The sequence below is a fragment of the Marmota marmota genome, unplaced genomic scaffold (assembly GCF_001458135.2).
Source record: "Marmota marmota marmota unplaced genomic scaffold, marMar, whole genome shotgun sequence".
Lineage (NCBI taxonomy): Eukaryota > Metazoa > Chordata > Mammalia > Rodentia > Sciuridae > Marmota > Marmota marmota.
Genome location: NW_025999999.1, coordinates 3474616 through 3500269, shown reverse-complemented (window position 1 = coordinate 3500269; position 25654 = coordinate 3474616). Strand labels below are relative to the sequence as shown.

The 25654-nt window shown below is 46.4% G+C and overlaps 1 protein-coding gene across 1 annotated transcript; it reads right to left on the bottom strand.

The window, feature by feature from the left end:
• Positions 1 to 775: 775 nt before the first annotated feature.
• Positions 776 to 25361, bottom strand: Hoga1 (4-hydroxy-2-oxoglutarate aldolase 1). Its single transcript, XM_015494592.2, has 7 exons — positions 24867 to 25361; positions 13317 to 13445; positions 13018 to 13145; positions 12489 to 12623; positions 12126 to 12222; positions 10202 to 10335; positions 776 to 2083 (listed from the first exon to the last, which is right to left on the bottom strand). Exons 1-7 carry the CDS (start codon positions 25081 to 25083, stop codon positions 1934 to 1936), a joined length of 990 nt encoding a protein of 329 aa, XP_015350078.1. The 5' UTR covers positions 25084 to 25361; the 3' UTR covers positions 776 to 1933.
• Positions 25362 to 25654: the final 293 nt, after the last annotated feature.

Below are 25654 nucleotides of genomic sequence, written 5' to 3'. Positions count from 1 at the left end.
TGCTTAAGTAACTGAAGACAGTAGCCCCAATCTTAATGCAATGTGTCTTCATGCATGGGCGTAACTTCCTACATCCCCAGGGATTGAGCTACGCTCACCTGTTCCTTTGTGATATTACCCCTTGCCCTGTTCGGGATAGAATGTTCCATGGAAACACCCTTTGTGTGTCCCCTCTCTTACTCTGCCCTTGGGTGAGGCCTACTAGGTGTCAGTCAACCTGCTGACAGTGGACATCATGAAGCTAGACTCAGCCCCTTGAAACTGACCCCTTGCCTCATTTGAATGGCTTCTCCTCAATAAAAGGGGTCAGCTTTCTCTCTTTCTGCAGACCCCTAAGGTCAGAGGAGTCGTCACAGCACCCCCAAAGAAAAAGGTATTTCTATCTCTTGTGTGGTTATTTGGTGCAGCCCAGGTCCCCTGGAGTGACCCCTGAGTGTTTAAGTCACCGGGAACATGACAATGTTACCCCTTTACATACCTGCTGTTACTCAGTCTTGGGAGGAAGGTATGATTATTATCCTGTATTACAGATGCTCAGGGAAGGTAGGTGGCTTCCACAAGTTCCCATGGACACTAGGAGCAGTAAGGACTGGGCACTTAAACCCAGGCATATTGAAGCAATAGAGGTCCCATCCACCAGCCTTCCTCCCTAGCCCTCACATTTTTCCCTCAACCCTAAACCCGATTCTCTGAGCCCAGCTCCTCTAGAAGGTGCCTGTGAGAAACCCAGCAGCCAAAGCCTCAAGCTTGAATGACATCAGATGGCCAGTTTAGCTGAAGGTCATTATCAGTAATTTTTTAAAAGTACTTGGTTTTCCATATATAACCACTGAAAAGCGTTAAACATTTTGAAGAAAGCACCCTCTATGATTTTGGTGTTTCTAAATATTTTACTTGCACTCTCAACTCTTATAGTCTCCCATTTGAAATCATGAAGAGTTCCTAGGCCACCACAGATCTAATAGCTCTTTGCTCAGTATTGTGAAAGGCAGACAGTTAAGGACTCGAGTTCCTCCAGGAAGGTTCTTGACATCTGACCAGGAAACCTAGTACATAGCCACATTGGTTTTATTTGTTAAACTTTATTATTATAGTAACAAAGTGATTATTTTTAATAATAAAAGTAGGGTGTTGGGGATGGGGATGGAGCTCAGTGGTAGCACACTTGCCCTGGGTTTAGTCCCCGGTGGTACTGCCCCCACCCCCTGAAAAAAGTATGATGCCTATAGACAAGAGGATAGCCCTGTCTCAGGCCAAGTCCCTCTCCCTAGTGTTTCAGAACTGGGCTGGTCAGAATAGTTTTCTAGAATGAACGCAGACCCCTGTTTGTCCACCAGGTGTCACTGTTTACCAATATGACAAGCCACTGGGCACTCAGTGATGGAAATCAAAGCTAGAGACAAGAATATAAAATGAATGAAAATAGATTTAGGAAAGGGCTTTGTGGCTAGAATGCAGCTTGGGAGCCTTTCAAAGACCTGCAACACCTTCCTTTTCAGGTTTTCTAACCTGGTACTTCCTCTGGAAGGAATCAGAACTCGGGTGCTTAGGCATAGCCCTGACTTCCAGCCATATTGTGCTAGACTCAGGTTCCTAGGCTCCAATTTAAGCAGTTGTCCATACTGTCCAGTTGCCCCCCTGCCCTTCCCATGGGCTTCCTAGTTTACGAGACTTAGGACAGAGGAAAGCATCCACAGAAAAAAGATCAAGACTGCTCCTTCCTAGTCTGAAAGTCTCTAGAGACTCAGCATCTATGAATGTGAGAGTCACAGACTCTGAGAAAAGGAGATTGCATGGAGATGCCTAGTACAAGCCACCTGGAGGAGAAAGTGGAAGAGGAGCCTCTCCCCCCTGATGCTTGCTGCTCCTCTTAAGGCTATGGGACCAGGCAGGAGACTGAGATGACGCAGGCCTCAGCGTACTCTGCTTGCCCTTAGAGCCAGCCATTGCTGCTGAAATCCAGGCGCAGAGCCTCCTCCTCCGCAGGGCTCAGCTCCTGCAAGGGGGCGCGACAGGGTCCTCCATAGTATCCAAACCAATCCATGGTTTTCTTCAGCCCTGGGATTCCAAAGCGCCGGGTCACCTGAGAAGCAGGGTCTGTTAGTCGAGACTGTGGAATGCCATGCACACACCTACCCAGTACCCAGAGACCTGTCACTTTCAGACAGTTGGGGTTCCCACTCTCCTCCCCCTGTAAAGAAACTACCAAATGTGTGGCACCCAGAGTAGATTGGGAATCCAGATTTAGAGGCCAGAAAGCAGGTCTATAATGGAAAAGTGCAAAAACCTTGGATTGAGCAAGGAAAATGCCTCTTTTGATTTTAAGAGAAAAAAATCCATCCCAACATGAAGGAGAATAGCATCTAGCCCTTAAGCTGGGATGGGAGAAGGCAGTAAAGACTTCACTAGTGCATTACCAGTCTGCATCCCAGTTCCCAGAGCCTGATCCAGTCACATCAGGCCTGGGAATTAGGAGGAAACTTCAGGCAAGACCCTTACCCCCTGGCATCAGGGTCCCCACCCACCCATAGCTCCTCAGGAGCTTTCATAGGAAAAACAATCCATTATTGTTCAAAGAAGTTTTGTTGTAAAACTCTATGTTATTTTCTTATCTGAGCAAATTCTCTTGTCCAAAAAATGAAGGGGCTAGACAACATGATCTCTAAAGGCTTATCTGTTATAGTAGAGGACCTAACACTTTTGTCCTAATTTAAAATGATGCATGACATTTTACAGAATAAATGAAGCATCAAGTTTCTTTGCTTTTGATATAGAAACATGTTACTTCATATGATCAAAAGTGTTAGATGAGGCCGGGTGCAAGGGCGCATGCCTGAAATCCCAGCAAGACAGGAGGATGAGGCAGGAGAATAACAAGTTCAAGGTCAACCTCAGCAAATTATTTAGGTCCTAAGAAACTTAGTGAGACCTGGTCTCAAAAAAAAAAAAATGTTGTAAATAGGGCTGGGGATGTAGCTCAGTAGTAAAGTGCCCCTGGTTTCAACTCCTAATAAAATAAAATAATAAAATAAAAATTAAAGGAGCTGAGTATGAGTGTGTGACTAGTGGTATTGTGGCCCTGGGTTCGATCCATAGTATAAGAAGGGAGGAAAGAAGGATGGAAGGAAGAAATAGCTTTTATTTGGAGGGAAGGCAAAACCTTAGAAGTATGGGCTTTATGAAGGGTAAGAATAGTGAGGTTGTTTGGGGGTAGAAGTAACTATTCACCACTAGAGGCCAGTAGGCTTTAGCAAGGCCAGGCTTTTTCTTGGGATGGGTAGAAAGTCACTCTCCCACAAGGCCTAGTCCCACCCATGATGTTCTAATAGTCTGGTCTTTTACCCAAAACTTCTCTAATTGGGGAAAAAAAAAAAACTAGGGGAAGAGATGAAACTAAGTGGTACCTAGGAAAAATTCTGTTTCTACCATGTTTTTCTGGAATGCTGGCATACCCTCTTCAGGCCCAGAAAAGGGCCAGCTGTTTTGGTGCTAAAGACCACAGAAAGTCCTAAATATAGCCATGGGCAGGAGGAGGGCTGGGGGTGGGGAGGTAGAGGAAGAACATTGCATTCGATCAGGGCAGGGCAATAGAGTGACATCAGGCTGCTCTTGGGGTGTCTGAGCCTACAGCCCAGGCAGTGGCAAGGTGTTCCAGGCATTCCTGAGTGTGTGCCCAGAGCTGGCACAGGAGAGCACACAGCATGAGGATGAAGCAAGATGGGGTAAGTGGACTGCATGCAGAGAGTTGAGTTGGCAGCTGGACCTCCTATCTTCCCAAGGGGGAACCCGAGCTGCTTGTCTGTAAAACAAGTTGATAACTACACCTACCCATAGAGATGTCACAAGGACCAGATGAGAAAATCACCACTAATATTAGATCAGTCCCCAGAGTCCCAGGAAGCATCACCTCCTTTTTCTGTTCTAGGGGATGCAGGTTCTGGAACCTTCTCTTTCACAGATGGGAATGGGAAAAGCTGAGGCCCCACCCCGGTGGAGTGTCCATTATGTTCAGGGCAGCCTGTGCCCCATGGGCTTAGCTGAAAGGCACTCATTTCTGTGGTTTTAGAATGGCTGATCCCAGGGAGCTTCCCATACAGGAAGACTCATGCTTTCCTCCCCAGGCGTCCTTTCTCTAAAGCTGAGTTAATCTGCCCTTTTGAGGTAAGGATACAAGCTGAGGAAGGTCTGGAACCTGCTCTCCATTTTACCAAACAAAGCACCATTGAAGAGTGCCTGTAACACACAGCCTAGGACTACTGTGTGCCTTCCATGCAAAACTTAAGGAAAAGCAGAAAAAAAATTTAAATAAATAAAACACAAAACTCAATAATCAAGATTAAGAAATTGTGATCTAATTTTTTTTTTTTTTTTAGTGGTGGCACTGGAGATCAAATCCTCAAACCCAGGACCTTGAACATGCTAGAAATGTGCTCCATTACACACTACACAATTTATTTTTCCTGGCACTGGGGATTGAACCCAGAAGCACTTTGCTACTGAGCCACATCCCAACTCTTTTTTCTTTTTTTGAGTCACAGTCTCACTAAGTTGTTGAGGCTGGACTTGAACTTGCCATCACCCCACCTCAGCCTCAGGAGACACTGGGATTACAGGTGTGCATCTCCATGCCTGGCCCAACACAATATTTTTTTAAAAAATCATAATCAAGCCAGGAGCAGTATTGCACACCAGTAATGCCAGTGATTCAAAAGACTGAGGCAGGAGGATCTCAAGTTTGAGGCCTCCACCAGGCACAGTGGCACATGCCTGTAATCCCAGCAGCTCGGGAGGCTGAGGCATGAGTTCAAAGCCAGCTTCAGCAAAAGTGAGGCACTAAGCAACTCAGTGAGACCCTGTCTCTAAATAAAATGCAAAAATGGACTGGGGATGTGGCTCAGTGGTTGAGTACCCCTGAGTTCAATTCCTGGTACCATAAAAATAAAAAGAAGAAGAAGAAGTCTGCAGCTCATCAGGATCCTTTCTCAAAAGAAAAAATAAAAAGGGATGTGGATGTGACTTAGTGGTAAAGCATCCATGGGTTCAATCCCCAGTAATTGGGGAAAAAAAATTAATGCAAAACAAAATCTATCATGAAAAGTTTCAATACAAACTCAAATAGAGCCCTACCTATTTTAACATGAGAGAAAAGTAAACATGTGTACCCCTATGTACATGTTTTTTTGTGTATTTTTTAATGCCCCCCCATAGAAGTAGATGGGGGGGAAGTTTTAGTGAGTTTTCTTTTAATAAACCAGGAAAGTAAAATTATAATAAATTGTGTTTTGGTATATATAAAATAATTAAACCTAAAATAATGCTGTGAGTTTTTATATACCCACTTTGCAATATATTTTTTCAAATACTTTAATGTTCTGGTGGCCAGAGGGAACCCCTTTTTAGGAAAAAAAAGAATTTCCACTTCCTGGAAGATGAAGTAAATGTACTTGTCCCTATTATTTTGATAAGTACAACTAAAAACTCTGGATATTATATAAAAACACACATGAGACTCTGAAGGGTTGAGAGAAGGAAGACCAACCAGGGACCCCAAGCCCCAGGCAGAGCATAGTGGTGAGTTTGCGGGCCCACGCTTGGAACTGAAGGCAGCAACCATGAAATTCCAATGGACATGGACAACAGAAGTCCCAACAAAAGCCAATTGTCTCCAGCCAAAAGACCAGGAAAGGGGCCGTCCAGCAAAATGGAAAACTTGCAAGAAACTACTACTCTCTATTCTAGCCAAACATTGCAGAGTATATTGTGGCCCCACCCCAACCAGGCCAGCAAAGCCTGAACTTCCAGTCCGATATCACTCCCAGGTGGATGGTGTCAAGGAGGTCTAGTGGAGGAGAGTCAGGACTTTGACCACTGCCACCATAAGCAGGCCACCCAGTGCTTCCCCTCTCCCACCCCTTCCCCTCACCCACCAGACACACAGGTGATGTCCGCAGAGGCCATGTGAGGGCAGAAAAGAGACTCTTCACCCTTCCAGCTAGATTGAACATGTAGAAGCCTAGTGCACAACTGAGCTACATCCCCAACCAAAGAGGTATAATTTTTTTTTAACTCCTAAAGAAGAATTCCATAAGTCCCCATGGTTTCAACTAGAGAATTCTACAAACTACAGAGTATTTAATGCCAATTCTATACAGCCTCTTTCAGAAAACAGAGAAGGGAGAACACTTCCCAGTTCATTTTAGCAAACTATTATTACCCTGATACCAAAACCAGACTAAGGCTAAACAAAAAAATGAAAAAGGAAATTGCAGACCAACGACCAATATTCCTCATGAATACGGACACAAAAATCCTTAACAAAATATTAGAAAGTGAAATTCAATAATGTATCAAAAGAATTAAACACCATGACTAAGTGAGGTGTGTTTCAAGGAAGCAAATCTGTGCCAAACGTTTGAAAATTACTTTATATAATCCACCATGTTAACAAGCTAAAGAAGAAGCAGTCACATGATCGTGTCAATCAGTGCAGAAAATCATTTGACAAAATTTAACACCCATCCATGATTTTATAAAAGTGTTAGAAAACTTATAATACAGGGGAGCTTCCTCAACTTGATAAAAAGCTGAAAAAAAATAATTTTTAAAAATCCCTAGAGTTGACATTTAACTTAATGGTGAAAGACTGAATGTTTTCTTTCCCTTAAGATCAGGAACAAGAAAAGAATGTCTGCTCTCACCATTCAGTCCCCATTCTGCAGGAAGTCCAGGTCAATGCAATAAGGCAAAAAAAGAAATACAAGGCATACAGAACGGAAGGGAAGTCACTAACCATCCTTGTTTGTAAATGATCTGAGTGTCTATGTAGGAAATCCCAAGAAATCTATAAAGCAAAATCTCCTAGAACTAGGAGTTCAGCAAATTCACAGGACATAAGATAGAATTGCAAAAATTATATTTCTAAATGCTAGCATTGACCACTTGGATAGTGAAATTAAAAGTACAATTCCATTTTAGCTGGGCACAATAGCATACACCTGTAATCCCAGCAAATTGGGAGGATGAGGCAGGAAGATTGCAAATTCAAGGCCAGCCTCAGCAATTTAGATTTTAAGCAACAGAGACCCTGTCTCAACATAAAAAATAAAAAGGGCTAGGGATGTAGCTCAGTAGGGAAGTACCCCGGTGTTCAATCCCTAGTATCAAAGCAAATCAAAAATTAAAAATAAAATACATTTTTGATCACTCAAAAATATGAACTACTTAAGTATACATTTCTCAAAATATGCACAGGACTTTTTTTCTGAAAACTATAAAATACTGAAGAAATAAATCAAAGAAGATCTGAATAAATAGAGCCACACACTGTGCTCAGGGATTAGAAGATGATATAGTGAAGGTGTCAATCATCCCTAGACTGTGTTATTCAGGTTGAATACAATTGCTATCAAAATCTCAACAAGATTTTTTTGTAGATATAGACAAAATTCCATTTATATGGAAAGACAAAGGAATTAGACTAGCTAAAACAATTTTGTGGGGGAGAGACAAAGTGGGAGGCATTAGTCTATTATAAGATTTATTTTAAGACTTGTGTGGCTACAACAATCAAGTCTGAGTGGTATTGTGGAGGGATAGACCCATAGATCAATGGAAAGAATAAAGAGCCCAGAAATAGACCCATACAAATATGCCCCATTGATTTTCCACAAAGGTGCAAAAGCAATTCAATTCAATGGAGGAAAGACAGCTTTTCCAACAAATGGTGGGGAGCAAGCAGATATCCATAGGCCAAAAAAGAAAAGGAAAGGAAAGGAAATTTGACCCAAGACTCACATTTTAAACAAAAATGAACTCAAAATGGGTCATAAACTTGAAAACGTAAAACCATAAAACTTTTAGGAAAAATGGTAGGAGAAAAATCTTCACATTCTAGTTCAAAGCAAAGAATTCTTAGATTTGACAACAAAAGCATGATTCATAAAAGACAGCATTGATAAATCTAAAACTTTTGCTTGGCAAAAAAAAAAAATACTATAAGGAGAATGAAAAGACAAGCTACAGATTGGGGAAAAAAAATGTTTATAAATCACATCTCCAACAAAGGACTAGTATCTAAAAGATACAAGGAACTTTCAAAACTCAACAGTGAAAAGCCCAAACAATCCAATTAGAAAACAGGCAAAGGGAGGCACATCATCCCAAGGACTCCAGAAGCTGAGGCAGGAATTTAAAAGTTTGAGGCCAGCTTGGACAACTTAGCAAGACCCTGTCTCAAAATAAAATAAAAACGGCTGGAGGTGCAGCTCAGCGGTACAGTGCTTGCTTACCTGTGTAAGACCCTGGATTCAAACCTCAGTATCACCAGAGAGGGGGAAAAAGTATTTGAGTGAAGAGGTTATGATATAAATACATGAAAAGATGTTTCATGTCATTAGCTACCAGGCAAGTGCAAATTTAGACCATAAGATGTTACTACACCCCTATCAGAACAACTAAAATTAAAAACGGCCATAATACCAAATGCTGGTGAGGATGCAGAGACTCTGGATCACACAGACCTTCACAAGAGGGCAAATGTAAAAGGATGTAGCCACTCTGGAAAACAGTTTGGCCGTTTCTTAAAAAACTAAACATGCAACCATCATCTATGGCCCATTAGTTGCACTGCTTTGTGTTTATCCCAGAAAAAAATAAAAATTTACGGTCACACAAAAACCTGTACACAAATGTTCATGGCAGTTTTTGTTTGTTTGTTCGTTCATTTGAGACAAGGCCTCACTATGATGCCCTTGTTGGCCTCAGAATCTTTTTTGGGGGACGGGGAGACGGATATTGGGGATTGAACCCAGGGGTACTTAACCACTGAGCTACATCCCCAGCCCTTTTTATTTTTTATTTTGAGACAGGATTGCACTAAGTTGTTTAGGGCCTCTCTAAATTGCTGAGGCTGGCTTTGAACTTGTGATCCTCCTGCCTCAGCCTCCCAAACTGTTGGGATTACAGGCATGCACCACCACACCCAGCTGACCTCAAAATCTTGGCCCTCTTCCTTCAATCTCCAGAGTAGCTAGGATTACAAGTATGTACCACTGTGACCAGCTCTCATGGCAGTTTTTAATAGCCAAAGATTGGAAACAGATCAACCCCCCTTCAAAGGGTGAACGGACAGGCTGAGTTACAGACATACCATAAAATACTACTCAGAATTACTATTGATATAGGCAACAACCTGGGTGAATCTCCCAAGAAATAATGCTGAGTGAAAAAAGTCAATCCCCCAAAGTTATATACTATGTTTCCATATAGTATAGTCTTGAATACTACCAAATAGTATATTCCAGAACTGACAAAATTATAAAAATGGTGAACATTATTTGAGTCACCAGGAGTTAAGGAAGGAGTGGGAGCGGGGCTGAGTAGGCGTGGTTGTAAGAGGGTAACGAGAGATCCTTGTGGTGATGGTATCAACTTGAAGTTGAATGTATCAACTTCGAATATAGTATATCCTATCCAATATCGTAAAATTATTCTATAGATTTGTAAGATGTTACCATTGGGGGAAAGTTGGATCGTTCTATATTATTTCTTAAAACTGTATTGTCTCAAGATTAAAAGTTTAATTTAAAATATATATAAAAGCATATATAGAGAGGCACACACTTTTCTGTTTGCCTCAAACTTCAAAATGGCTTTGATCTTGACAATCAGTCCATCTTACATTCTTCTCCTTGTCTCACCCAACACAGAATTGGGGCACACAGTCTGATTGCAGAATAGATTATTGAAGACAGAACTCTCCTGGGAAATCAGGGTTCTGAACATCATCAGCCTTCCAATTTCTCCTTTTCTACTCCTAATCATTCAGATTTTTAAGATCTGGTCCCTGAAAAGCTGACCTAAAGACTCATGGACCACTCTCTAAGGCAGTGTATCTCTTAGTATGGTCCCAGGATTGCTTGAGTTGTAATACACAGGACACTTGTTTTAATTCATATTCAAGGAATTAGGACTTTTGTTTAAGCCTCCAGAGGAATTCTAATGCATACATAAGCAACAGGGCTCAACTTTGTCTGCAGCCAAGATTTTCTGGGGAGGCACAAGGAGTTCCCACACTTTCTAAATAAAAAGTCTTTCTGAAAGGGCAGGGATGGGGCAGGGGTGGAGGGAATGCTAGCCTGGGCTCCCTCTTCGATGAGAATACAGAGCCCCTCCCCTGCTGCCCCTGGCTAGGAGAGCTCACCGCAGCGTTGGGTTCAATGAGACGGTGCTGCAGCTTCTGGGCAGCTTCCCACTGTCCTGTGAGGCAGAGTCGCTCCAGCTGGCACACCTGGGCCCCCAGGACATTGGCCAGTGCACACACGCCCCCCACAGCTCCTGCCCAGAGCAAGATAAAGAACATCAGCCACAGCCACTTCCCACAGAGAATCCCAACCTCTTCATTCTGGGGACATAGGATCTAGATTTCTGTGCTCCTGTTGGCCTCGTCAAAGGCATGTTCTGCGAGTGCAGAGTACACATTTCCAGAGAGAAAAGCTGCCTGCATATTCAAAATGGAAGCCTGCAGGCCAAGAGCTGCTCAGCTGTCTGAGGAGCAAGGAATAGCTCAGGACAGTTTCTCCCTTGCATCCAGCTATCATCTCCCAGAGCCAGGTCACCCTGGCCGGATGACACCTCCAGAATTCCTCCAACGGCCCCTGATTCACCAGGCCTGGGAGGACTCGAGTGGTTGGGCACTGGTGCTCTTCTGAAATCTTCTTCCCCCAGTAAATTCAAACTGGGACGGTGTAAAATGGGGTGGAGGAGTGGAAAGACCTCTGGGCACAGGGTTAGGAGACCACATATTTCCTCCCGCCGGCTGCATGATCTTGGACAAGTCACAGAATCTCTCTTATCCTCTGTTCTTATCTAAGCAAGGAAAATGGGTTGGCTATGATCCCCAAAAGCTCTGCCACATCTGCAAGCCTCTGAGCATGATTCTGAGTCTAGTTAGAGATGACACTAAGCACAGTGCCCTCAAAAGGAAAGAGTTCTACAATTTGGAATGAGTTAATACAGCTGCCATTTATAGAATACCTACTATGTACCAGGCATTCTAGCCGATGGAAGGGGGGATGCTTTCATTTCCTTTTACTTTATAGAGTAGAAACTCATGCCCAGAGAGGTTGAGTGCCTTTCCCTTTGTTGATGTGCAAATGGCAGAGTTGAGATTTTAGCTCAGATAACCCCACCTCCAGAGCTTGTGCTCTTTCCCATTCACCCCACTCTCAGGAAGGAGGAGGAAGTGGGTTCCCTCTTCTTCCCCTGCTCTGCAGATGGGGGATGTGCCAGGACCTAGACAGCAAGCCAAAGTCTGCAGAGATCAGAGGGAATAGGACCCAGTGTTGCCCCTTGCAGTACTGGAAAAGTTGCTCAAAGCTGAATTCATGGGCCTTTTGCTGAAGGGAAAAGATGCTGCCATCGTACCCCCTTCCTTTCGTGGTCGAGGCCCCACTTGAACCAAAGAACTTTGATCCAAAACAGACAAGAGTAGTTTATCTAAGTGACATCCCTAGGATCCTTGATTGGGACAGAATCTGCTCAGGCAGCCAGGCACAGTGGCACATGCCCGCAATCCCAGCGGTTTGGGAGGCTGAACCATGAGGATCAAAGCCAGCCTCAGCAATGGCAAGGCACCAAGCAACTCAGCGAGACCCTGTCTCTAAATAAAATACAGAAATAGGGCTGGGGATGAGGCTCAGTGGTCGAGTGCCTCTGAGTTCAATCCCTATACAAAAAAAAAAAAAGAATCTGCTCAAGCAGCTGAAGATCCCTGGCCCAACCCTGCAGGTCTGACAGTTCACTCTGGCCTGGGATTAAGCAGGGAGTAAAGTGGACTTCTGTCCTAGAGGGGAAGCCTCAAGATCTCTGCCTTCATAGAATTATTTGCAAGATGAGATTAAAGGAGCTAAAGTTGTCATCTAAGCATGGGGACTTTGTACAAACTGCGGGCCAGGGATTGCACATAGCCGCCCCCTCCACCCAACAAAGTCACTCTCAAGCATTCAGGTTCAAACAAGCAAGCAGGGTGGCCAAGTTTCTGACAAACCACCCAGTCTGGGCACTCCCAGTTTTCCTGCTTGAGTATCTTGGTCATCCATGACAGTTTAGAGCAGCGGGTGGCCTACCCAAGGCATAGCTGGCCATCAGGAAGCCCGCCGATCCGGCCAACACCTGGAAATCCTGCTTGCTGGTCTTGTGAACGATCAGCCCAATCCTGGTCACCTGCAATAGCAAACCTGGTGTGAGAGCTGAGCCCAGGACCTCAACCTCCCACCTAGATGAGCTGGGCAGATGTTGCAGAATGACAGTTCAGTTCTCAGAGAGATGCCTTTGAGTACAGACAATGCCCCAGAAAGCACATGCTACAGAGAAGCCTAACAGGAGCCCAGGAATAACACAGATCTCAGAGCTTCCCTGAAGGTGGTGGCTGATATGCCAGGGTCCAGACAAAAAGGAAGGTGCCCAGCCGGGGAACCGTTGCCACTCACATCACCACCACTGTCCTTCATGCCCACAATATTCGGGTGCTGGGAAAGCTTGACCACTGCATCCACAGGCAGGTCCAGCCCTGTGTTGGCTGGGACACTGTACAGCACCACAGGGATTGGAGAGAGGTCAGCAACCTGAGGGGTACAGAGAAAAACGGGGAGAGGACAGCCAGCCCAGGCCCTTGGAATTGGAGTTTTTCCTGCACAGGTCCTGGCAGGGGTAACTGCATGGCTACCTGGACAGGACTACCCCCTAACACTAAGCCACCTGTGCTGCAAGCCCCAATTGTAAGCAGCAATGACAGCAACGATCTGTCTCCATCCTCAACAACCCACGAGGTAGATGTCATTATTCCTCCCATTTCAGAGAGGAGGAAATAATGACAGAGAGTGATTAGCTAGTCACCCAGTGTCACACAACTTGAACATGGTGGCATTCCACCCATGTCCCATAGTTGCCATTCACATGAAGAGGAGCCTCTGCCTCAGCCAGCCTCCTTTTGGTCTCAAGCCTCTCACTGGTGCCCACCTTGGTGTAGTGGTGAATGAGGGCAGCGCTGTTCATGCGGCCACGGAAGTAGCAAGGAGTCACCACCATAGCAGCATCTGCCCCGACCTGCGCCATGCTGACAGTCATCTCCACTGTGGCTTGAGTGGCTGCAGGAGGGAAGAGGAAGAAGGCCTGGGTCAACACGCTGGGCCAAGCAAAGGGGGCCTCGGTATGGCCCAGAAGAGGCAGAACAAGAAGACAGAAACTGACCCCAGAGCCAAGGAGCCTGAACCCCACAGCCCAGCCACCCGGGGGGGCCCAGGGTATTCTGGCCTCACACTCGCAGCCGGAGCCCGCTAGCAGGAGCTTGTCCTTGGGTATGACCTGGCGCACGCGGCTCACCACCTCCAGGCGCTCTCTGCTGGTCAGGAAGGGGAACTCGCCGGTGGAGCCCTGGACCACAAAGCCTGCAACAGAGGCCCCATCACAGTGACTGATGCCTTCCTGACCTCTTAGAACCATCAGGACACGTGTTCAACACTAGCAGGCTCTACCTCCCCAACACCATAGCTCTTCACACCTTTGCTTCTGGTCCTTGTCCTGACACCGGCAGGACGTTCACCAGGTGCATTCCCATTCCCATCAGTTTTCTTTGTTTTAGTGAAAAGTTTTAGAGAATAGTCAGTAATAGAGGCTACACCCATGTATCCAGCACCCACAGCAACTCTCTCATGATCCCGTTCCTCTTCCTTGTCTCTCTGTCCCAACTCAGGTGTTTATTGTCCTCATTCATACCTTTATATACTGGCAGCATACATATGGACCCAAGAACAAGATAATATGGTATTTTGGGTTTTTTTGGGGGGGGAGGTACCAGGGTTGAACTCGGGGGCACATGACCACTGAGCCACATCCCCAGTCCTGTTTTGTATTTATTTAGAGACAGGGTTTCACTGAGTTGCTTAGCTGAGGCTGGCTTTGAACTTTTGCTGAGGCTGGCTTTGAACTCTAGATCCTCCTGCCTCAGCCTCCCATGCCACTGGGATTACAGGTGTGAGTCACCACACCTGGCAATAATATGGTTTTTGCAATTTAAACAATGTAGAAATAGAACAAAGCTTATATGACCTTGTGCTGCTTTCATTGAACATTATGTTTTGAGCTTTGTCCACAGCACCACCCATGGCTGTGATTCATCCATTTTAATTGCTGTAGAGGGTTCACTTGTATGGGCAGACCACAGTTTGTTTTTCATTCTTTTGTTGAGGCCTGGGTCAACAGTGACTGACAAAAAGAGTCTTCCCACTCCTGGGTTCATCAGGGACACCCCAGCAGCCTCAGGAGCTGTCCCCGCAAGTGTTCATCCATGGCAACTCTTGGTATGGTCAGACTGATTTTGGCCAACTTGGGGGCTGAAAAGTGATATCTCATTGTTTTGAGATATTTCATTTGCATTTTCCTGTCTTATCAACCAATTATCCGAAGATTTCTAATATGCACCAGGTATAGGTGTAAGGTGTCAACATTATATTTCTATAAGAGACCAGCTAAATTGATGCTCTTCAGCTAAACTGGAAAGGGATAGTAGTAGAATTATTTCCTCTCAAGTTTTCCCATGTAACTTTTCTTTTCCTCCTTTATTTCTCCTCCACTCTATTCCATTTCAAAAAAAAAAAAAAAAACCACTCAGGTAGTTACAAACACAGCACATGATCCAATAGGATTATTAATAAATAGAATGAAAATTGGAAGAATGAAAAGAAAGCTGAGACCAGCACTGACATCCAAAATCCCTGCCATACATTTGTGAGACATGAGCCATAAATGTGAGATGGAGCTTCCCGACAGTCAAAGCTAAAAGGGAAACATGGTCAGCTAACAGATATGTAGAACCCAAAACATAAAAGCAGCTGCTCTGGAGAAACACAGAGTTTCCTGGCACTGAGACCAAGAGAAATTGTTCCTGTGAGTCATCCTTAAGGGGACACAGTGTGATGTAGACTCAACTTGTACCACAAAACTTGTTTCGTGCTGTTCACTACACTATTAGACTCTATTGCGTGGGTTGGCAGAACAGCTCTCACTCGAAAGTGAGCTTTTTAATTTTATTTAGAGTCTTTCCCTTGGTAGCGTCGCAAGGAACATTTCGAGGCAAATAGCTTTTAGCTTCTGTTGAATCGTCTCCTGAGGACTCATTGCTTTGTGTTCTGCTGGAAGCCAAAGAGAAGAGCCTCCTTGAATCTTGCTACATAAGGCCCGGTACTGTCCCTGTGGGTTGGACCCCTGTGCAAAATCTGCTGGCCCTGGATGTGGGCTCCGATCTGGCTATGATAGGACCAGTACCCTTGACTAAGGATCAAGAGATCAAGCTCTTACCACTTCCCTTATAGGAATGCCAAAGCCATCTGTCACCCTGGGCTAGAGCAGGCTTGTGCTATGGTCTATGCTCTAGCCACAGTCACTTCCAATTCACCCTTTCATCTAGTGATCAGCACCAAAGGCCCCTGGGCCCCCTGTGGACATGGCTTCAATGCAGGACAGTGGGGTCTGGCACCCCAGGAAACAGTAGCAGGCCAGTTGCTCACGGTTCTCTCCTGTCTCTGGAAGGGAGCATCTCAACCAGACCTGAATCCCAGGAACCCTTGACAGTGTGGTTCAGTGGAAGGGATCTGTTTAGCGAGCCAGTATTAGGCACCTCTATTTCCTTTTCTATGAAATGACAACTCATTTCAATTCTAACTTATCGGGCTGTTTGAGAGGCTCAGACAGGAAAATATATCAGAAAACACTTTGAAATCCGTAAACAGGTGACTCCCCCATCCTCCTGGCTGGATGTCGACAGCAGGCCTGGTGTGCCTGGTAGAGAGGGGCCAGACAGGAAAAGGCCAGCGTCCCCAAGGATCAGGGATGAGGAAAGTGGGTGACAGAGAAGCTGGGAGGCAGCACAGTAGAGTGGTCAGGGGTGTAGGCTCTGAAGTCAGAGAAACTTGGACTAATTCTCAGTGTGGCCCACTCACCCACTCACAGCTATGAGATTTGCAGAAAATGACTCAACCAAACCTCAGTTTTCTGGACTGAAAAATGGGGATAATGTTAGTTCTTTTCTCAGAGAGTCATTTTGATGGAATAAGATGCTATTTGTAAAGTACTTAGAATAGAACCTGCTCCATTAGTGTTAGCTGACATTCATATGGAATCAGGGGATAGGAGGTGGCTGGTGCTGAAGGGAAGAGTTAAAGGTCCCTTTAACTCCCCACTTCCATCATCTATAAGGTGAGCCCCTCTCAGTTTGGAAGCTACTCCCCCCCTCCCCGCTCCCATGATAATGCTGGCTGCTCTGGAGAGCTAGGGTGGTCTGAGAAGGGCACTGGGTGTTGAAGCTGGGAACACACAAGCAGCATGGTAATTTATTGTGGCCAAAAGGGAATCACAATTTTTCTCACATAAGGAGTACCCCCGGGCACTGTTAAGCCCTCTAGGTTCAACATCTTCCTCCTCCAGGAAGTCTCCCTGGGACCCCTCCAACTTGACCACTCTCCTCTGCACCTCCACTAGCTGTGCCTCATACTTCCCTGTTGCTTACACCTGTGTGCAGAGCTCCTCAGAACCCTTCAGTGCCCCATCCCACCCCTACATGCAGGACTAGGCAAAATTGCTCAATCTGGTCTCTCCTATAAAATGAGAACTTAGACCAGATGGTCTCCAAAGTCCTCCCTGCCTCTAAATTTCATAGTCACTTCTCTGGCTTCTTCCTCTGCCCTTTGCCTATATCTTAATGCTCCCCCCCTTACATCAAAATTGACTTCTAGTAGCCAGAGGTAGTGGCACATGCTTGTAATTCCAGTGACTAGGGAGGCTTATGGCAGGAGGATCACAAGTTTGAGGTCAGCCTTGGCAATTTAGTGAGACCCTGACTCTAAAGACAAAAAGGACTGGGAATGTACCCTAGTAGTAAAGCACCCCTGGGTTCAATCCCCAGAACCAACAGGGCTCATTGGTGCAGTGCTGGCCTTCATGCAGGCCTTGGGTTCCAGCTCCGCACTGCAAAAAGCCCAAACACACCAGTGCACTGCCACTCCCCTGCCTCTGCCCATTTGCTCACGCCTTTCCCTTCTGCATGGACCCCAGTGAAAGCCTCTCAAGTGCTGCAGAGCCACCGAGCCTTTGCTCCCTCCCCTCTGCTCTATGCTCCACAGCATTTTGCTCTTGCCTAGCCCTTGGTTTGTCTGGATTCATCAAGGTCAAGGACATTGCCCCACTCATTCTGGTCTCCTCCATGACAGCAGCACAGTGCCTTGTCGAGGAGGTGTATTGATAATTTGTGTGTAAAAAAAAAAAAATTGTTCCAGACCTAGCCTGGGGCAAAACTTTATTGCATGATATAATTCATAACCTCTCTCAGGTACAAAACATCATTCTTGATAAAATGCTTAAGCAATTTCCCAATGAACTTTGGTGGAATTTAGCTTTAATCTAGGAAACCAGCCACCCTCCCAACTGACTGAGGCCAGAGTCTGGTGACTGTCAACTGCTCTTTGTATCTTAGAGTGGTCTGATTGTCTCTTTTCTAGTAAGACTGTCCCCACCATGAGTGTGTATTCATTGGTGCCTAGAGGATGTTTTCTTTGTAACACAACTATAACAAAACTTTTTTGACATGTCCTCAAATTGTCTGAACTGTTTTTAGATCTACAGAAGAGTTGCAAAATATTATGGGGAATTTCTTAGCATTCCTCACTCAGCCTCTACCAATAACATCATCCACCTAGGGAACAAGAACCAGAACCAGGCAATTATTGTGGGCATACCATCTTTAGCTGATGACTTTTAATTTTGCCAATTTGAAGCTTTTTTTTAAAGTTAAGATTCCAAAATCTTAATCTGAAATTTCATATAATAAACTTTTAAAAAATATTTTTTTAGTTGTAGATGAACACAATCTTTATTTTTATTTATTTTTTTATGTGGTGCTGAGGATTGAACACAGGGCCTCATGCATGCAAGGCAAGCACTGTACCACTGAGCTACAACCCCAGCCCATAAGTAGTTTTTAATAAGGGATTTGATATTTCACCAATCCATGTATTCATTTTTTTTCCCGGGACTGGGAATTGTATACAGGGGTGCTCCATCATTAAGATTTTTTTTTTTTTGAGACAGGTTCTTAGTAAGATCCTTAAAATTGGGATCTTCCTGTCTCAGCCTCCCAAATCACTGGGATTACAGGAATGAGCCATGGTGCCCCCATTTCTGTGTGTGCATTTTATTTCATACTGAGGATTGAACTCAGAGTGCTTTACCACTGAGCTACATCCCCAGCATCCCCCTTTTTTGAGACAGTTGCTGAGGACCCCACTAAATTGTTGTGTTTGACCTTGAATTTGTGATCCTCCTTCCTCAGCCTCCTGAGTTGTTGGGATTACAGGTGTGCATCTCTGTGCTCAGCTGTGTGAATGCATTTTAATAATCACTTTGAGATGTCAAACCTCATCACTCTGTTGCCTTTTGTTTATGTAGCAGCCTCTAACATTTGCCAGTGTGACTGACCTCATTTTTTCCAACTAAAATTTTTCTCATGAAATATTTTAAATATATCAACTAAAATGTATATTGTCACTTATTAGTAATGTTCAACAAAAATTCAAATAGGGCTGGGGACGTGGCTCAAGAGGTAGCGCGCTCGCCTGGCATGCGTGCGGCCCGGGTTCGATCCTCAGCACCACATACAAACAAAGATGTTGTGTCCGCCGAAAACTAAAAAATAAATATTAAAAGAAAAATTCAAATAGTCTCAACTGTGCTCTATAAAATCAGTTGACAACATTTAGGGTATTTGTGGATTTATCCATCCTTTGCAGTAATTCTGGGCCCCTGAAGGATGAGGCCCACAGACTGGGAATCCCTGGTAAATCCATAATAGATCCAAATGGTAAGAAATTTCTATGTCAGAGCTGTATGGAATGAGTGCCTTGTAGTTGACTCCTCTCAAGATCCGCTGGGGAGGTGGTTGCCTTCCCTTCCACTGCCTGGTTGTGGGTGGGAGAATTCACCCCAGGAAGAGGAAGCAGAAAGAGTCCCAGGCTTTCAGGTGGGCAGAGGAACTGTCAGGACATGTGCCAAAGAGGTCAGGAATAAGCATGAGAGGCACAATCTTGTTGGTTGATGGGAAGAGCACTGCGAAGCAACGTGGGCAGGGATTAAGGGACTCGATGGGCTGGAGTCTCAGGAAAAGCTGGGATCTAATCCAGCAACATGTCTTACACGTCATCTCAGGCAAGTTATGTCTCTGAATTTCAGATGCCTTCTTTGTAAAATGAAAATAACCTAATACCTTCCTCATGGAGCTGTGACCTGACACTTAACCCAGGGCAAGACATATATTAAAAAAAATAAATAAATAGGAGGCTGCTAGAGCAGTAGTCATACTGGTAACAACAGCAGTAGCCAGCCCCAGCCCCAGCAGCGGGGACATGAGACTGTTATAACAGCTCAGTGACTGTGGACTACAGGTCGTGGGGAAGTTCTAACACGGATCCCTATGGGCACCCGGAAACAGATGGGGCAGGGAGAGAGGGCAGCAGTGTGGATTCTCCAGACTTGAGATAGCCCCAAGAGCCTAGAGTAAGTCCCACCTGGCTGGCGCACACTCCTCTGAAAGCCCATTCTTCATCCCCTCTCCCCCAATACCTGGCTGTTTCCTCCTTCCCTGGCAGCAGCAGGCTGATGGGTTTGAGGCCCCTGAAGGTATCTTATCCCCCCAAAGTGGGGAGGCTGCTAATGGAGTCTCAAATCAGACCTAGTGAAGAGGCCCCAGACCAGGTCACACATTGCAGGATTGCTGGAGAAGGTGCCCTCTCCCTCCGTCCCTGCCCAGACCTCAGGCAGCCACAGAGCCCCTGGACTCAGAGTGAGGGTATACAAGGCTTTATTGGCTCAGTTCCAGGCATTTGGCATCGTGTGGGGCTCTTGGCTGCTCCTGGGATCTGCCTCCTCAGTCTTCTCTCGGTGGGTCTTCAGGGACCTCAGGGTCTGTCGTGCTTTGCCTTCTGCCAGCTCTTCCTCCATCAGAGGCCATCCTCTTTTGCAGATTCCACTCATGATCTCTGTCGGGGGCCTGAGGAAGAAGGGATTTGGCAGCAGCATCTCACCCTGGGCCCAGAGGATTCCCAAAAGGAGGGAAAACAGGCCTGTGTATGTGGGCCAGCCCTGCTGGGGGAAGGGGTACATGGTTAGGTGCCTTCAAGAGTCACAGTTTTGGTGGCTGCGACTGGGCATGCTATGGCTCTGGTGGCTTGGGTGACCTGAATGGTTCTGCTGGCTTAGGTGACCTGAATGGCTCTGCTGGCTTGAGTGACATGAATGGTTCTGCTGGCTTGTGTGAACTGAATGGCTCTGGTGGCTTGGGTGACCCAGAAGACCTTGGTGACTTGAGAGGACTGGATGGTTCTGGTGGCTTGGGTGACCTGGAAGACCTTGATGGCTTGGGTGACCTGGAAGACCTTGATGGCTTGGGTGGCCCAGATGACCCTGGTGGCTCGGGTAAACTAGATGACCATGTTGGCTTTTGTGGCCAGGACGACCCTGGTGGCCATGGTGACTGTGGCCACGGAAAGTGTGTGGGTGGTTGGCACCAGCGATGGTGTCTTCCCTCTGGGCGAGGAAATTCACTTTCAGCTTAATCTCCACTTCCTCGAGGGCCTTCAGTTCCTCTGGGGTGACATCCTTGGCCTCCAAGTGGCCTGAGTGCTGGTAAGCTGTGGCTCGCTGCAGCATAGAGTTAGCCAGGCGCTGCCCCTTCGTATCAATCTCCTTGGTACAAGTAACCACGGCAGCCCATATGGCCTCATCTGTGGATGAGGATTTTCCAGATTCTTTGAGGGTCTCTTTGATCACCGAAGGCCCACACATCTTCTGCTTGCTGGTGAAGGACTCCCTGTGCATAGCTGTGCCCTCCTCTCCTTGCTTGGTGGTAATAGTCTCCATGCGAATAGCGGTGTTGTCCTCTCCACTCCCACTCCCAAAGCATTGGGAGGCATTGTTGTTGACACCGACACATTTGGTGGAGACCAGCTTCTCGTCAGAAAGGCGGCTAAAATGAGATTTGATCCAGTTGTCATTCGCTTTGCGGCATTCTGGTGACTCATTTCGTGGAGACTGAGTGGATGTCTTCCTTCTCCTTTTTCTCTGAGTCCACAGAATAAGGCCTCCGCCTCCAAGCAAGAGGATAGTTCCCAGCACCACCTTGCATGATGGTTGCTGGATGAACTCCAAGAAGGTCTCCAGGACCCTACTCCCAGCAGCAGAGCTAAGAGCACTGCTGAGCTAAGAGAAACAGTGGGGGAGCCCAGGTGGTATGGCTCATGCTTGAAAGAGCAGGCTCCCCACGGGCGTCTGGCAGGCAGGCCCTGCTGCACCCTCCCTAGGATGCCTCCTGCCACCTCAGCAATAAACCCCATTGTGAGGAAGGCAGCTGGGGGCGGGGTGGGGGGAGGCTACCACATCCCTCATGTCTAGCCTGGTAGGCATTGTTTAAGGCCTGGGTCCTTTCTCCTGTCCAGGCATCTGTCCTCAACGTCAGTGGAAGGGCAACTTCTCCAATGTAACCCATTCTGCTAGCTACCAGTTCTTATCTTTCAATCTTTGGTTTCTCTCCCTCCCCAGCTGTTGGCCCCCAGAGGGCAGAGGTTGCTCGGACAGACTGGCCATGGTAGAAAGAACCCCTTGGCTAGGCTGGCATTCATTTTTGGCCCACCAAGGCTGGTGTCTACCTCTATGCAGGGCTCATCTCTGCTGCCAGCTCAGCACATTCCATTCCTGCTTGCAGCTCCATCCCCACTAATGGCAGAGTCCAGACGGAAAAGGGCCCAGGAAGGGGCTCATTCTGGAATAACATGAGGTCACAATTGGGGGGAGACAAGCAGTGGACTGAGAAGGCAGAGCAGAGAAGAGACTTCATTGGGTCCCAGATTCTTGGGGCCATTATGGGTGGTGGGATGCCTTTTCCATAATTGCCTGCACAATCCTGAATAATTCCCAAGGCTTGTCACGGTAGAAACAGGACTGGGCCACATTCTATGCCCCACCCAAAGGCATCTAGCACATTTATAAAATGAAGAAATGCCAAAATGGGCTTGTAAAAATTGTGACATTTTAAACAAACTATTTTCTTTAACGGGGAGTAATGGTCTTGATATATATAAAAAATATTTTATCTTTCACAAGAAACCATGGTCCACTCTACATATGGAGGGAATAAGATACAATCTTAAAGTTTTATAGGGAACATCATCTCCCCCGTTTTGCTAGAGTAGCTCTGTGGTTGTTCACTAACTTTATTTGGAAACAACAATTCAAAGTCCACCTTCAAAGTTGTTTACTGTGAATTCAGGGTCAAATGGCTCTTCTGAACAACCCCTCCCTCCAGTCTCTGGTTATAACATTTATTTCAAAAGAAAACTCTGTATTCATATTTTCAGTACAAATTAGCAATGCTAAAAAAAAAAAAAAGAGCTACATAGTTTCCAATAGGACCTTCCAGAAGAATCTCTAACTAATGTTCATGACACATCCAGGACAGGTTCCCACCTTCTCTCTCTTTCTTTTTAAATCTTTTTTTTTTTTAATTGTAGATGAACACAATACCTTCATTTACTTATTTTTATGTGGTGCTAAGGGTCAAACCCAGTGCCTCACACTTGCTTGGCAAGTGCTCAGCCCCTGAGCCATAGCCCCAGCTCCTCCCATATTCTCTTTAGAGGGCTTTGTTGGAGATGCCTTACAGTGTGACACATGATGGCTGCCTCTTCTGCCCCTGAATATTGAACTGCAAAGTCTATTCCAGAACAGAGCAAGGGAAACTGACTTTAGGGCTTACATGGTCTTGTCCTGGGAGCAGTGACAAGACACTTCAGCTTTGTGTTCCCTGTTCCAGTGCTCCATGGTAGAAGAATATGTTGAAACCTGTGACCAAGAACCTGAAGGCTCAGCTCCCTGTTCTAAAATGAGGAAACTGGACTAGAAAAATTAAGTGATTTCTCAAGTCTCTATAATGGCCAGAGCATGAGTCCCTCCCAGGGCTTCTACCTCCAGACCCTGGACTCCCTCTCCCTCAGGCTCTGTCTCCCTGGAAAGGGGCTGAGGGGCATCCAACAGGAGCAGAAGCCTGTATGCCATATTCACTGAAGCCAGGGCACCCATTCCTGCTGAGAATGGGTGGGTCAATGGAAGGGAGGGTCCAGAGGAGAGCTGGAGGGTTCTCATAGTCTGTGGGTTCTCTGGGTGGCAGGCAGACACCAGATGTAAAATTCACCCTCCCAGCCTTGAACCTTGAAGCCGAAGCACAGTCATCTGTTAGAGGCTGAGGAACTTCCTGCTTTGCTTCAAGGGAATCAGACACAGCCCAACTTGCAGTTCTCTGTGAACAAGCCCCAGCATATATTTACCTAGAGTTGGTATCCCTGCTTAATGTGGGCATCCACAAAGCACTTGTTGTCCCCTGGGGAAGGGTCACATCAACTCTGCCCTTAGCAATGAATGGAGTCTCAGTTGGGCCACTGGACACTGTCACAAAGCAACTTTGCCAATTACACTGCTATTTTAATAATCATCATCATAGAAATCAATACATTCTCATGTCTAGCACCCTACAGTTTACAACATGCTTTTACTTGTATTCTCTCAGATTTTTCTCCCAACCATGCCATGATATGTGTATTATCACTCGCCTGTATCAGATGCAGAAACAAAGATTTAGAGAGATTATCACATAGTAAGTCAATGGCAAAGCTGTGATTGGAAACCAGAGTCCTTGGTCTTAACTGTTACCCTGTACTCCTTTTCTTCTGGTACTGGGGATTAAACCCAAGGGTGCTCTACAACTGAGCTACATCCCCAGCCCTTTTTATTTTTTAATATTTTTTTTAGTTGTTGATGGACATTTATTTATTTATTTGTTTATATGTGGTGATGAGATTCGAATTCAGTGCCTCACACATGCTAGGCAAGCGCTCTACCACTGAGCCACAACCCCAGTCCCCCTTTTTATTTTTTGAGACAGGGTCTCACTAAGTGGCCCAGCAGGCCTTGAACTTGTGATCCTCCTGCCTCAGGCTCCCTAGTTGTGGGCATTCTAGGGATGTGCAGTTATGCCTGGCTGGTGCCACACCATTCCCAAAGCTGGTGCCCACCAGATGCCATTTGTTGAGAAAGTCTGGTCTAGTGACTTAGAAGGGGTGATGGGGTGAGTAGAAAGAAATGGAGCATGGGCCATGCAGTTAGAGACAATTCAAATCCCAGCCCAGCTATATCAGCTGAGTGATCTTGGGCAGTGACCACGTCTCTGAGCCCCAGCTTCCCATGTATGACACAGTGCTACTGAGTGTACTGTCCAGGGATTGCCCTGGGTGATGGATGGGCAGCCGGGCAGGACAGCCAGGTTTTGCTATTTTGTTCTACTTCCACTTATTGCAGTGTAGCTGTGTGGCATGTTGAATGTCATAAATATGATCTGATCCTTGATCTCAGAGAAGAGGAGACCAATGTAAAAGGGGAGATGAGTCAGAGGAAATAGCACAGCGAGCACTAACTCTTGCCAAGGGAGGCTTTGCCCAGAAGAGAATGTGCAAACAGGCTTTGAGGAGAAGGAGACGCCCCCCCTCCACCCCCCCCACCCCTGGGCTGCCACATGATCTTCCTTACATCAGCACATGGGGCCCTGTTGACAAGGACGTTCACACCTGTCATCCAGTGTAATCCCCACAAGAGCCCTGGGAGCTACCAAGGAACTTCAGTCCTTTTCAGTGCCTCTGTACAGAGGCAGGCGAGGTTCAGAATCCGTCTACACCCCTGGTCTCTGGCTCCCCACCCCCACAGTGGACAGGCCTGCTTACCTCGGAAGGGGATGGTGCCCATTTTGTACAGGTTCTCCTCCAGTTTCCCATAGTCCACCTCTGCGGTGGCAGTGAAGGGGGTCGTCACAGGGGGATAGATGCCTGCAATGTCCACCTTCCTCCCATCCCCTGAGGCCCAGCCCTTCACATTCCTGGACAGGCCCCTGCTCAGCCCCTGTTTCACAGAGGCCCAGACCCGGGGGCCCAGCATCTCCATAGGAGGCCTGGGGCCCAGCTGTTCTATGGCCCTGAACAAGGCTGAGTTTAGACTCCTTTCTACCTGCTATTAATGATTAATGGGTCTAGTTAAAAATTTGTGGCCTCTCCTGCCTTGTGGACAGTCTGAGGGTCTTGCCCTAGGGTAAAGGGCAATACCCTCAGGTTTCAGAGAGCCTTTTATCTCTGCTGGGGAGCAGCTGGAGAAATGTCACAGTGCACCTCTGCTGCCCTGGGTCCCACTAAAGTCCGGCTCTAGCCCATCCTCCTCCATAATTCCCAGCTCTGAAGCCGGGAGCACTGCCAGTTTCCAGGCAGTTTCGAGGCTAGTGGAGCTGATTGGCTGAGCTGGCCAGGCCCTGCCCTGCGGAAGGGAGGTGCCACACACCAAGTGAGAAGCTTCCGGTAACAAGCCACCTCACTCCCCTGCCAGGCTCCTCCTGCCAAGGAGGCCTTGTGTCAGGCCTGTGCTGGCTATACATAGCTCCACAGGACAGAAGTTACCAGGAAGGGGCCAGGATGAGCATATCAAAGAGCTGACCTGTGCATGGGCCAAGCCTGACTCCCAGGGA